The sequence below is a fragment of the Merops nubicus genome, unplaced genomic scaffold (assembly GCF_000691845.1).
Source record: "Merops nubicus isolate BGI_N331 unplaced genomic scaffold, ASM69184v1 scaffold352, whole genome shotgun sequence".
NCBI classification, from domain to species: domain Eukaryota; kingdom Metazoa; phylum Chordata; class Aves; order Coraciiformes; family Meropidae; genus Merops; species Merops nubicus.
Window position 1 is genome coordinate 105,276 of NW_008592630.1, and position 14,746 is coordinate 120,021.

General features: G+C 39.1%; 1 protein-coding gene across 1 annotated transcript in view; it reads right to left on the reverse strand.

Moving 5' to 3' along the window:
- Positions 1-12,801, reverse strand: part of NPAS3 (neuronal PAS domain protein 3) — a 62,892-nt gene extending 50,091 nt beyond the window's left edge. Inside the window, exon 1 of the mRNA XM_008935188.1 lies at positions 12,687-12,801. Coding sequence (XP_008933436.1) covers positions 12,687-12,740 — 54 coding nt within the window. The 5' untranslated portion in view covers positions 12,741-12,801. The remainder of the gene's footprint in view (positions 1-12,686) is intronic.
- Positions 12,802-14,746: the final 1,945 nt, after the last annotated feature.

The following is a 14,746-nucleotide window of genomic DNA, read 5'->3' on the forward strand; positions in this document are numbered from 1 at the left end:
AAAGGAAAAGGATTTTTGAGTAGCTCTTCTATAGTCAGTGGTAGCCCAGTTGAGAGTAGGAGTTAATATTTTTCTGGGTTTTCTGTGAAGGTTCACATTACCTGATCCGAGTACTTTTTTATTTGCCATCTCAGTTTTCCTATTCAGGGCAACCATCGAGTCAAAGGAAGTACGAGCCTCAGAAAATGAAATGTGATGTGCTGGAACACAGAGATGATTTGACAATATTCATGTGCTGGGAAGAAAAGCTGAGGATGAAGTACAGCATGTAATCACAGTTGGCTCTGACACAAACAGGCATTGTTATCTCTGGCAAGTTACTTGATCTCTTGGTATGTCAGCACTTTCCAGCCTCAGAGGGCTGTTGCAAAAGTACATTCATTAATATAAATGACATTACGAGTAACAGGAAAAAGCCAATAAAACATAATGCTTTGGGCAGGTAAGAACCTGAAAGGAAGGTAAAAGAAAGTTTAAGAAACGTGGGAATTATGGGTTAAAAAATAAATGAGAAGTAAAGATGCTTTTCCATGTTCATGATGAGGTGAATCATAATTCTGTGTTTATCTCATTGTTGTACAATGCAAATAAATTAAGGCAGGTATTATATCACTAAGAAGAAAACAAAACCTTTAAAAAATTTCAGCTTTAACAGGACAAAGAAACAGCCTGATCCTTATGAACTGTGGGCAGCTAGCATTTCAGCATATATTGAATACAAGAATTAACGATGAAGGAAAAATTACAGGGAAGTAATTGCTTATGACAATATTTAAACAGCATTTAAATTTTTTCCAGCTGTTTGTAAAAGATTTGCTCTACTGTTTTTTAAATTTCAAAGAATATGTGAATAAAAATTTATTAATGAGACTTGTGCAGCTGGTATGTAAAATTTGCTGTAGAACTGTTGCCATTCAAGGGAACATGCATGGTGGCCTTTCCTTTGTGGAATGAATGTGGAGGCAGGCAGTAGCCCACGGCTTTACCTCCTTCAGTGCAACAGCTATGATTTTTCCTGGTGTCTGTGTTACTTATACATGAATGATACACTCAAAAGGAAACTCTGCTTGCCCACTAATACAGCCTGTGACAGATCACAGTGTAATGAAAGTAATATCTGAGAGTAGGTTCCACATTTGTGGAACAAGTTTACTCCTAGAAGATATTGTTGTTTAGAATTTTCATGCAACTCTTCAAGAAATATTTACTTTCAGAGACAAGAGTGAAAAATACTGTCACAAACATATGGTCTTCTCCCTCTAGTTAACCCATCACAGTTCTACAAAAGCTAACTATGCATACATGTATGCATAAAATGTCAGGATTATACCCTTACAACTATCAATTCAAGACTTATACTTCCCATTGAACAGCTATTGATCTTGCTACCAGATGAAGACAGTATGTGACTGAAAAACAATTTTTTAAAAAATGCAAAATTCATTGAAATCCAAGTTTATGAACCCTCCACTCAGTTTAATCTTTGTTCTGAATTTCATTGACTGTTTCACACTCAATGAAGTTTTACCACTGGAAAGAGGATACTGCTTCTGCAACTATCTGCTGAAGAGCAGGAAGATGTACTCATCTACACTAGCTTAATACTAGCTATATTTTTCCAGTGTATGAGATTACTGTCTTCTCTAAGCATAATCTAGACAAAAACTTTGAACTGTTGGAAGTGTTAGAGATAATTAAAAAAGTCTATTAGTGTCTGCATTTGCACATTTAATACAATGTTTACATTATGAAAAGAAGGTGGGCCAAAATATCCACAGGCAGCAACTACAAACCAGCCAAGTGGAGCAGAGATGTTGGCAGTAGCATCTGTCTGTCCTAAAGCAAATTCTGGCAGTTGACTTTTCACAGAACAGTGTGGTTTCCTTTGCTCCTACATAAACTATATTCACAACCTTTAACAATATAAGCAGTGACAGACAACACTGGTAGACAAGACAACTCCATGGACTAAAGACCTCCCATTTTCAGTAGCACCCTGGAGTGCTTTCTCCCAACGTGTAACAGGAGGTATTTTCTGGTTCCCACGCAGGTGAGATCTCACTGTTCTCATCCCACTCACTGATCTCTGTTTATTAACACTGCACTATTAGTTCACACATTAAGATAATCAGTACTACCTGTGAAAGTGCAACAAACATGTTGTATATCTATAACTCAATAAAACTTGGTTCTTAAAAGAATACCAGATATGGCCTGGAGCTGAACTCCATCCAATTTGAGTACTTTATCATGTATCAGAGTAAATCTTGATCTCATAATTTTCTTTCACTGTTATGGCCACAGACTTTTAAGGAAGGTAGCTTCAGAATTATACTGCCTAAAAATCAAAATCAAAGGCAACTGCTGCTAATTTGGTGACAGTGTTATTTTTTTTATATCAGTTTCTTTTGCTGACAGCCAATCCAAATAGGAAGGATATTATCATTAACATAAAACACAAGAGCACAAAATAATAACACAAAAACATCCCTCCCTCCAGTCTTAAATCATACACAAGGGATTTGAAGTGGTCAGCCACTGGAGGAACGAAAAGGTTGATCTATTCACTCAGTGCCAGACAGTGGAGGTAGGAGCGAATCAACCAACGACCCAAGCAGCCAGTCCAAGTAATGATGCCATTATTACAGATATACTCCTTCCTCTGCTCTCAGTATTGATGTCCCACCACTGCTGGGGGCTCTGCCTGCAACAGGCACCTGGGGGGGTGGGGACCTTCCAGTAACTGGAAATCCTACATAGTATTTTCACTGTATAGGTAAGCTTCCCCCTCCACTGCAGACAGAGTCAGATTTTTTGCTGCTAACTTGGAGGTGGGACACCTGATGCTAGTGCTGAAGGTGGGGGCACCTAGTGGTGATCTCCTAACCGGCTCCCACCCAAGGCTGGCCAGACCCTGGGTGAAAACCAGTCAGGAGGGTCCTTCCTGGCTGGTTGTGGACATCACCCATATGTCAACCCTGATTCAGGTTTGACGGTTTAAACCCCAGCACTTCACACTTACTCTTTGATAACAGAAATAATGGAAGCAGAACATCCCCCAGAAAGAAGTATGTGGGTGCTCAATTTTACATTCTCTTCTGTTTCAGAATCCAGTTTGTGATTTCCTATTTATACACACTTCAACAGAATTACAGCTCTTAAGGCATACGAACATTTAAGACATTTGAGGAGGAACACATCCTGATACAGGTGTCAGGAATACTACAGCTGCAGTCATCATGAGAAATGATCAAAGCTTCAATCTTCCTTTCAAAGAACACTGCTATTAAACAGGCCTTTTATATGAAACTAACTGGTTAGTTTCATTAGTGCTACTGCAATAATGAATGCCTAACATTTATTCATGTTTCCAGATGGTAGAACAGTGCTATAAATCACATCTAAAAGACACTCAGCCCTGAAAATGTTTTTTGAGAAGGTGGAGTTAGTAGCTGCTGAACACTTTTTAAAAATTGGCTAATGTATTTAGATGCTGAGTGTGACCTCAGCTTCTTCAGGCAGCTCTCCTAATAGAATCTCATAGCTCTACAGCAAGGCATAAAATGAACTCTAGGCTTCTTAATCCTGTTGCAGATTACCTTTTCTTGAACCATATCTTTACATCTACAAGTAGATACTTCATGAGACTCAGATTGGCCCATTAGTATTTTGTTCCTTTATAAGTAATGCTGCATCTTTACTAGCTAAGAGACTTCCTTTGACTAAAAGGTCATCGATTTACATGGGTGAATTCTCGATCAGTTCTTTCTCTCTGACAAATTACCTTTAAGTCTTCCCAGTGCTGAAAAGTCTGGGGAATGCATGTGCTGACATTTAGAAAACTCTTCACATAATACTTCCTGATGTTGGTTTCTTATTCCTTCTTATTCCACCTCAATTAAGGAGGTGTGGCAGTAGCCATGTGATGAAATACTAAATTCTGCAGCTTGCTTTCTTCCCACAGAGAAAGGTCAGGATACCTTTCTGAGACAGAGTAAAACACTTGACAGAAAAGCTTTAAAGGGGGGAGAATATCAGAAGAGGAGAACAGAATTTAGGCCAAGCTGCAAAGTGGGATATGTGAATTCCCTCAGGCTGAGGAAGGAATTAAATCTGACTCTATCACAGCCCACATCTGAGAAACGTACTAATCATTAGATTATTACATAAAACCTCAGCTACCTTCTCTTTCTTCCTCCTTTCTATTCCCTTGAAACAGAAGGTGGTTTTCTGCTGTGTTCTTAACTAGCCCATGATACATTTGGTCCTTAAAGCGATTTTGGAATAGGGACATCTTGTTTCTGAACTCCAGATGAAACTTCCACTTAGATGGGTAACAATAATTTATATTTTTGATTCAATCAAGAGAATGATATCACAAGGCAAGTACAATATCATATTTTGTCTCTCTAACAGAGTTTTGGGTGTCTTGCCCTCTTGGGTTAACGAATCTAAATTCTGCCACAACCTTCACTTATTCAAGTGCACAACTGAGTATTACAAAACTTGTCCAATTTTTCAAGTTCTTCTAAAAAAGGAAATATTTTAAAATTGTGAATAAAGGCAAGATTATTGTAAAAAAGTCTGATAATAGAACTGCGATAGATGCAAAATTCCAACAAGATATTTAGATATCTATCTTCAAAATAAACACTCAAAGATTCCTAACTTCATGATTTTAAATGCAAAAGCTGAGAGCACATTCTCAGAAAATGTTTGATTTTAAACAAGTTGGTAGAAATATCCCATTGCACAAAACAAAAGAGGAATTCATGTAGACTGTAAAAAAAAATTTGTGAAAACAGTTTTATGGAGATTTAAATATCATTTAAAATATTTTTTTATACAGCAATAGATGCATGAGGCACAGGTAAATAAATTTGAATACTCCATTCTGAAATGCAGATGTGCAACAAAACATCAATGTTTCTAAACTAAACAAGATAAACCAAATTTTTTTATATAGCAGTTTACTGATTTTTATGCAGTATGTCCACTGGTAGTAGAGATTATGCTGTTAGGTTTAATGGTGATTTAATAAATAATGCAAATAACTTTGCTCCCTTCATTTCAATGTGCTCAGTTTGTTTAAGCTTGCTTACTTTCCACAATTCTCTTGCATGTGAAGAACACCAGAGAGAAAAACAGGTGTAAATGCTCTTGACATTGGTAAGAGCTGTGACTCTCTAAAGCAGCAATGCATGGCTTACACTTCTATCCAGTCCCAACACTTGTGTGCCATATTAAAGGACTTCAGAACTCCTGAAAGTCATATACAAATAGCTGAAACAAAGTCCATTTCATTTCTCTCCAAAGACTCTACATGTGCTTTTCCATAATCCCAAGCCACTTTTCAAAGACACAAAGGCCTCACTTCAAGGTAGAAGTATCTGACTAACTTAGCAAATATTTATTTCCTCAATAATACAGGTCCAAAAGTCTAAGGCTGTAAGATTTTGCTCAGGGCATGATAGCTGCTATATTTACTTCCGGTTACTGAAAAGTCTGCAGTAGACACATTGCCTTGTGACCTCAATGACTTTGACATTTTCATGACATATAGACCGTTTCTTGTTGACACTGAATAGCCAAAGCAGGCATCTAGGTAGCACAGCTGACAGAAAGTACCACTCCAAGTAGGAAGGTACAGCCTAAAGGATTTTTAAGTTACCCTTAACTCTGCTGATGGACTGCCAAAAGGGTTGATTGCCAGCTGGGAGATGGAAGAGGCAACAAATGTTGGTTATATCAAATTCAGGGATTGTCACGGTGACAGTCAAAGTACAAGGGAATCTCCTTATGGTTGCTGGCTCACCTCTGTAATAGTTTATATGAGAGGGCTACTCCATAAGATAGTAGAGGAGCAGATATGGATGTATATTAACAGAGCTAATGAACTGGAAACTGCTTTGTTCAAGAGACCAGTATCAGACACTGAAGGTTTGAACAAAGAAAATCCTAGCACAATCTGACATGAAAGTCAACATGACGAAACAATAAGATACTACAGGGGATGGGGAAATGTATCACTAGACTTGAATAGTTTTCCATTAAAATTAGCTGGGACATATGCCCGAGTAAGTCAGACAACAGAAACATTGAAGGTGGTATAACTGTTAAGTGGACAGAATTGTGACCCTCAACTGGTGGAAAACAAAAAAGGAAAAGGAGACAAAAGAGTGAAAGAAAAAAAATTCAAATTAAATACAAAACTATCTTTTATTGATGAAAAAAATTTAAACAGAAAAACATTTTCAGCAGAGAAAAATAGTGTCTGCATCACGTATCTTAGACAATAACTGTAATGGTAATACATTCTGAGTTTTGCAGTGAATGGAATTATCTTTTTTTTTTTTCTTTCTATTTGTTTTCAATGTGTTTTATCAGCTGACTACATTTTATTTTACTTTTTTTTTAAAGATTGTAGATTTTCTCCCTGAATATCTCTCTAGCATTGTATGTAAACTCTTCCTCCAAAGTCTGAGTCTAACAATATTAAGAATGGGAAAATCCAATTCCAGGAGGATGCTAGAGAATAATGAAAGGCAAGGAGAGAGAGAGGATTAATCATGTAACCACTTTCCCATTTCAGACTTCTAAGGTAATATAATTCACAGCAAAAAGGCCATTACCTCCATCTTTACATATAATTCATGACTGCTTAATCAGTCCAGGAAGGGACTATAAACAGGGTTCATCTCATGTCAGAATGGTTTGGAATAGGGTTTCTTTGAGATATACATACATGTAAGTCTATCCGCATGGCTTTTGTTCCAGTATTTCTTTTGATAGAAAATTAGTCCCAACTAGATCAACCCAAATGATTAATCAATCTCATTCTCTGTCTGTTTTCAATTTCATGTGATTTTCCTGAGGCAGGGATCACTCATTCTGAAAATTGGCTAAGCATCTTGTGGACCACCTCAATCATTTGCTATCTAAAGAAAACATTCGTCAACAGTTCTCAAAGCAAGGAAAAAATGGAGATGTGGCTCTGAGTTTAGTAAGAGTTTGGAACTAAATCACTTCACAAAGATGAAAAATTTTGTCACTGTGGATTGAATCCACAGGGAGCTAAACAGCTTTGACAGAGCTAAAACCTGACTCATGTAAGATACGGAGTTCCCAGCACACCGCTCCTGATGAATGTTTGTATGCTGATTCAGGAATGTTACCTGCTCACAATGACACAAGAGCTCAAGGGAAGCTGTTAGCCAGGAGCTCTTGTTTTTTTGCAAAGGGAAAATTAAGTGCTCTGTTGTATTCTGAAGGTGTGAAACAGCAGCTCCAGAGTCAACCTGCTCCATGAGGATTTCCTGCAGGAACTCTGCTGCACATGACCCCAGCTGGCATAGTGTTTCCTGGGGAAGTGCTGGAGGTCTTTCAGGATGCAGAACTTAGCCAGCTCTTCCCATGAGCTTTGTCAATATTATGTAACCATTCTTCTCTTTGATAATTTCTTATAGTTGTATATCCATAAGGCTCATGGATCTTTCTTTATTGTAATAAAATATATACCTCAACAAATTCTAGAAGTCTTAAGGTTGTTCTGACTTTCAGAAATCAATGAATAAATTGGTAAGATTCCTAAAAGTGTGCATGACATTCACTATAGACATTGAGTTTTATTATGCTTGTCTAATAAACCAACTGAGAATGACATTTCAACGAAGCAGGTCTTAACACTCGCTTACAAAGGCATTCACATGATCCAACTCTTCTACAATGAATACACAATTTTTCTGGGGTTCACTGAGGCTGTGGATAATCCTTCTTTTAGACAACACAGAGTTTCAGTAATCATGCTTTTCAAAACTGCCAAAGTACAATTCATATGGCTGGACACAGCTGAGTTCGGCCAAACACTCTTACAAAATCCCTGAAATTATTAAAAAGCATAGGAACTATGTCTCTATATTTACACCTGCCTAGGACTTGCACACAGTTTATGCAATCTTACTCCTGCTGACTTTCTGATGCCTCATGGAAAAAATTGGAAAAAACAAGTGTATTGTTTACAGACAGTTTTGTTGACTATCACACTTTTTGCTTTTATCCATTCTTTGTGTCTAGGAAAAGCTGTCTAAAAATGATACTTGAACTTTCAAAATTAATACTGCTCTACCTGTAATATCTCAGTTACGGTTTTCAGTGTTTCCATGAGGCATTAGCAAGTCTAAGAGAAATGAAATTATATTTATATGATAGGTATTACAGTGTCTTTTTTTTTGAGTGAAAGGTCTGCTGTGAATTTGAAGTGCAAGATAATGGATTCCAAGCAGTAAGCATTCCAGCCAGTAAGCCAGCTTCAACAGGGGTCCAACTGAAATGCCTCTGTGCGAATGCATGGAGAACAAACAAGAGGAGTTACAGACGCATGCATGCCTACAGGGCTATGATGTTACTGGCATCAGTGAGATGTGGTGAGAGGGCTCCTGTGACTGGATTGTAGGAATAGAGGGATGCAAGCTCTGTAGGAAAGACAGGCAGGGGAATAGAGGAGGGATGTCACCCTCTACATCAATGATCAGCTAGAGTCCATGGAGCTTGGCCTGGGAATGGATGAGGAGCTGACTGAAAGCTTATTGGTCAGGGTCAAAGGGAAGGCAGGGGAAGGTGATATCATAGTGGGGGTCTGCTACAGATCACCTGACCATGAAGACCAAGCAGATGAGGCCCTTTATAGAGACATCGGAGCAGCTTCGCTTTCACAAGCTCTGGTCCTCATGGGAGATTTCAACCACTCTAATATCTGTTGGATGGACAGCACAGCAGAGCAACAGCAATCCAGGAAGATCCTGCAATGTATTGACAACAATTTCCTCCTAAAAGCAATAGGGGAACCAATGAGAAAAGGTGCTATGCTAGACCTTGTTCTCACCAACAAGGAGGGGCTAGTAGCTAATATGAAGCTTAGGGGTAGCCTTGAGGCTGAAGTGACCACAAAATAGTGGAATTCAAGATCCTTAGGGCAAGAAGGAGAGTATGCAGCAAGCTCCCTACCCTAGACTTCAGGGGAGAGGACTTTGACCTTTTCAGGGATCTGCTTGGTAGAGTACCATGAGATAAAGCCCTGGAGGAGAGAGAGGCCCGAGAAAGCTGGTCAATATTCAAGGACCACCTCCTCAAAGTTCAGGAACAACGTGTTCCAAAAAAGAGGAAGGCGGGTAAGAATGCCAAGGGGACTGCCTGGATGAACATGGAGCTTGTGGACACACTTAGATGCAAAAAGATGAGTCTACAGAGCATGGAAGTGAGGAGCGGTAGCCTGGGAAGAGTACAAAGAAGTTGTCCAAGCAGCCAGGGATCAGATTAGGAAAGCTAAAGCCGAGATAGAATTAAATCTGGTCAAGGACTTGAAGGCTAACAAGAAAAAACAGGTACATCAGTGATAAAAGGAAGGCTAGGGAGAATGTGGGCCCTTTCTCTTTGGAAGAATACAGGAGGCCTGGTCACAAGGGATATGAAGAAGGCTGAGGTACTGAACGACTTCTTTGCCCCTTGCTTCACCAGCAAGGGCTCCAGCCACTCCACCCAAGTTGCAGAAGGCAATGGCAGCAACTTGGAGAAGGAATATCTACCCACTTTAAGTGAAGATCAGGTTTGAGACCATCTAAAGAACCTGAAGGTGTACAAATCCATGGGACCCAACAAGACTCATCTGTGGGTCCTGAAAGAACTGGAGATGAAGTTGCTAAGCCACTTTTATTTTCTTCATATTTGAAAAGTCATGTCAGTCTTGTGAAGTTCCCACTGACTGGAAAAGGAAAAACATATCCCCCATGTCCAAAAATGGAAAAAAAGGAAGACCTGGGGAACTAGAAGCCACTGAGTCTCACCTGTGTGCTTGGCAAGATCATGGAGCAGATCCTCCTGAAGGCTCTGCTAAGGCCCATAGAAAATAAGGAGGTGTTTGGTGGCAACCAACATGGCTTCACCTAGGGGAAATTGTGCCTGATAAATTTGGTGGCCTTTTACAACGGAGTTACATCATGAGTGGATAAGCGAAGGGTAACCGATGTCAACTACCTGGATTTGGGCAAAGCACTGGACACTGTCCTGCACAATATCCCGGTCTCTAAATTGGAGAAATATGGATGATGAATGGACTGCTGAGTGGAGAAGGAATTGGCTGGACGGTCGCACTCAATGAGCTGTGGTCAATGGCTTGATGTCCAAGTGGAGACCAGGGACAAGTGGCATTCCTCAGGGATCAGTGCTGGGACCAGTCTTGTTTAACATCTCTGTCGGGGACATGGCCAGTGGCACTGAGTGCACCCTCAGCAAGTTTGCTGACGACACCGAGCTGTGTGGTACAGCTGGCACGCTGGAGGGAAGGGAGGCCATCCAGAGGGACCTGGACAGGCTGGAGGGGTGGGCACAAGCCAACCTCATGAGGCTCAACAAGGCCAAGTGAGAGGTCCTGCACTTGGGCTGGGGCAATCCCAAGCACAAATACAGGCTGGCCAGAGTATGGATTGGGAGTAGTCCTGAGGGGAAAAACTTGAGGGTACTGGTTGTTGAAAAGATCAACATGAGCCAACAATACATGAACGCAGCCCAGAAAGCCAACTCCAAGAGAAACGTGGCCAGCAGACTAAGGAAGGTGACCTTCCTCCTCTACTTTGCTCACATGAGACCCCACCTGGAGTTCTGTGTCCAGCTCTGGAGCTCTGAATACAAGAAAGACATGAATCTGTTGGAGTGAGTCCAGAGGTGGGCCACAAAGATGATCAGAGGGCTGGAACACCTCTCCTTTGAGGACAGGCTGAGACAGTTTGGGCTAATTCAGCCTGGAGAAAAAGTGGCTCTGGGGAGACCTTATTGCAGCTTTCTAGTATCTGAAGGAGGCCTACCAGAAAGCCGGGGAAGGACTTTTTACAATGGCTTGTAGTAACAGGACGAGGGTTAATGGGTTCAAACTAGGAAGAAAGTAGATTTGGATTAGCTGTAATGAAAAATTTCTTCACTATGAGGGTGGTGAGACACTGGCACAGAAAAGTTGTGGATGCTCCATCACTGCAGATATTCAAGACCAGGTCAGATGGGATCTTGCACAACCTGGTCTAGTGGGAGATGTCCCTGCCGATGGCATGGGGGTTGGAACTAGGTGATCTTTAACGTCCCTTTCAATCTAAACTATCTTATGATTCTATGAATTTTGAAAACTGAACTGTAATGAGTAAAAAACTCACCTTGTGAAGTCAGACCTTTCTAGATATGTCCTATTCAGGTGCTACACTGACATTACACTCTTAGGAGTCCAAGAGAGAATGACAAAGTCACTCACATGTCTTCCTTTTTATCTCACCTACATTTGGCAAATCATGTCAAGACTCCAAAATCCATGGATAAATTCTCGGTTTTTTTTTCTCATTCCTGTTGCAGCAAAAACATCCAGCAGAGTAAGTTCTCTGCATATCTGTTTGGCCTAGACTGGATGAACCATTCCTAATAACGAAAATTAGTGTAACTTCAATGACCTGCCCATTCATTCATTTGTCTTTCTCCTCCTGAGACTGTCAGTGCACTTCTGGTCTTGATACCTTATAAACTGGACAGTGTGAACAAGTACTGAGTGCATTCTTTCAGGTATTGACAATTAAGCAGCCCACAGATCAAAACTTGTGGTGCGTTAAGAAACCACTGATTTGGACCAAAGTTCCATTAGCAACTACCTTAATCATCTTGACACAGACACCATTCAAAAGCAGGACTTTCAGTCATTTGCTTGCCAAGATGACATTTCTACCAGATTTTCACTGCTCAGGCAGACTACCCCGATGCTATATTCACAGAGAATGTTTGGGGAAAAGTGAGTTGGGGAATTTTACTTCAAAGTTCCTCTAAATCTTCCTCTGAAAATTGAAAAAAATGCTTGTGAAAGTTTTGAAATGAACATTGACAAGCAATTTCTTTAAACACACACTCATTCTCTGACTTACTTTCTTGCATGACTCTTTTATCTTGTATAATACTTAATGGATGACATATTTCATTCCACAAGTTGACAATGTTAAAAATGTGCTATTCCTTTTAGTTTTAGTATACTGCAAAGCCACTGATAGCTACAGGCACTATGAGCGATATATGACTGAAGAAAAATGAGATTACTGCTGATAAGGAACAAGAGACTTTCATATCTTAAAGGAGTCTGAAATTCAGCAAATATGATCCCCAGCAGCAGATGCCCCTCAGACAGACAATGAAAGAAAAACGGTGGAAAAGTACTTGTTGGGGCTTGTTGTTTCCTTCAGCCAGAATGGCAGTGAAATTAAATAGCTCTAGCATACTGTCTGCATGAAGAAATACTGTCTTTCTGGGAAAAACACAACCCAAAGACAACTAATAGTCTAATAAAATGAGCAGTAATTTTCCACTGTGGAAAAAGTGATGTTACCCTGACTCACCTTCTCTGGTAAAATACACTTCTACTCTGGAAGTGTGCTCTTTTGAAGGCTATCATGCTGTTATCATCAATGTTTATCATAATAATGATCAATTTAATAGAGGTGTAGTACCAAAGCCAAACCTCAGGCTGGAAATATTGTATTAATGATTCTTTAACAAAAGGAATGAGACATATGCAAATGCGAAATAGCTCCTTTCTCTATTAATGTGTCCCTGGGACATGAATGAACATAATTTAAAGCTGTCAATATTTCATGCTGCAGTGCAACCCTTACCTTATATCCTGATGATTTGATGTGCACTCCTCGCTTGGTCAGTGTAGATTTCATTCGGATGAAAAAAGAGCGCTCTAGAGTGTTGTCAGTGGTTAGTAAACTGGGGCTTGTAGATTCCACTAGGGAATAGAAAAAATACATATACACATAATTTAGATTTTATACATCCCCTCTAAGCTATTTTTCAGGTGCAATCCTTGAACTCACTAAAAATAAATGACTGATGGATGCTAAGAGTGTTGTAATCAATTTACCTCATTTAGAAAACATTTACTTAGCAAAAAAAAATTTGAAAAATATATGTACCCTCAGTAAGTTTCATTTTCAAGTTATTTTTCCCACAGAATTTTTTTAACAGCGATTTACCTTATTAACTCTTTCTTGCACTATTTTGTTGTGATATGGCATTGTTTTAAAAAATGAGTTCTTCAGTATTTTGTGAAAGGTAAAGTCTCGCTGTGTTAGCAATTCTGTCTGCTGCACCAGGCTGCAAATTCTGCAGGCTTTTATTCCCTAGTTGCCACTCCTTGCTTGCTGTGAGTGCGTACCTAGGGTGAGTCACTGCTGGTTTTGAGTGCCTTGGTTTCCCCATTACTGATGGTTAATTATTATCAATGAAGCACTGAGCAGCTTGAAGACAAAAATGCTCAAGTAAATGACACACATTATTATTATTGTCATCATCATCATTAATTATTGGTGACTAATTAGTCACTAATGAAATATCTTTGTAGTCCAATTGAAAAGGTATTTCCTACTTGACACTATAGCTCTCACCTGTGCTTCTTACTCCCTCAACTGCAATCACTTAAAATAGTAAACAAATGCTCTGAGTATAAGCCATGAGAAAACAGTTGGTGCAACCCTAGTCAGCACTGAGATACTCTTCACACAATCTTCTTACTGCTGTTTTTAGCACTGATGCCCAAGCTCTCCCAAAATATTGTTAATGGGAAAATTCTGGACCAGCTTACAATAAGCAAACACTATTGGAGATTAACTAACTTTCAGTTTCAGTGAATAATTGACACTGAATAAAAAAGTTATTTTGAAATTATACTGCTATTGTTTTAGAGAGCTGACCAAACTACTAGGAAAAATTATTCAAGTATTTAAAACCCATTTGTTTTGTAGTCAACTGAAACACAAAATCTTAGTTGTGAGCTAAGAATTATATCAAACTGTCCTTGATTTAATGTGGTCATGTTATCTTATGTTCGTGACATTTCAGCTCTATTGTGATGAAATAACTGACAACAGTGCCCCTTTCTTTACTGTTTCTCTTAAGATTTTTTTTTTTGTTTTAGCATGAATTCGATGTCATTTTAAATGTACAGCTCTTTATCACTCGAGGGAAAAGCAGAGCCATGTTATATTTAGTACTTTCATTTCTTCTGATTAAATATGAATTACTATGAAATTTTTCTCATCATCTAACACGCCATAATACGCCAACAGCTTTTTAATACACTATATAAGCACAAACTTCTGCTCTAAGAGTTTAATTTGCCCCTCTAATCCAATCACATCAACCCTATTTCTCTTATCAGAGATTCCCATTTTGAATTAAATGAGCTCATTAGTTTTAATCAAAAGCAGAGAGATCAAAACTTAAACGTAAATGCTTTAGATCAGAACTGTCAGTCAGCCGTGCAGTTCTATTTTACTAAAACACAAGATCAGAGACCCTTAGAACCAATTTTTTCTCGTAAGGGATGCCAAGAGCTTGAAGATGCTATATCCTTTTTTTTTTTTTTTTTTCTCCCAAGGACAGATTATACATTTAAGGTTAGACTTAATTTAGAGTATTTTTTTTTCATCCTGGTGGAAATGGGAAAGTATGCCGTTCTGCTGTTGTCTCTTTCACATTTATTGGTGCTGGTCCTTGGAGACCTGAACAAATGTGAAGCCATCACAATCCATGCAACAAACCTGTCCTCAAAAAATTCATCTCTGTTCAGCAATATCATCTAAGAAATAAAACTCTGAAAGAAAAGATAGGTGTTTCAAGGTACAGGATAGGGGAACCCTGAAACAGCAACCAGGGTCACTGGGATAGC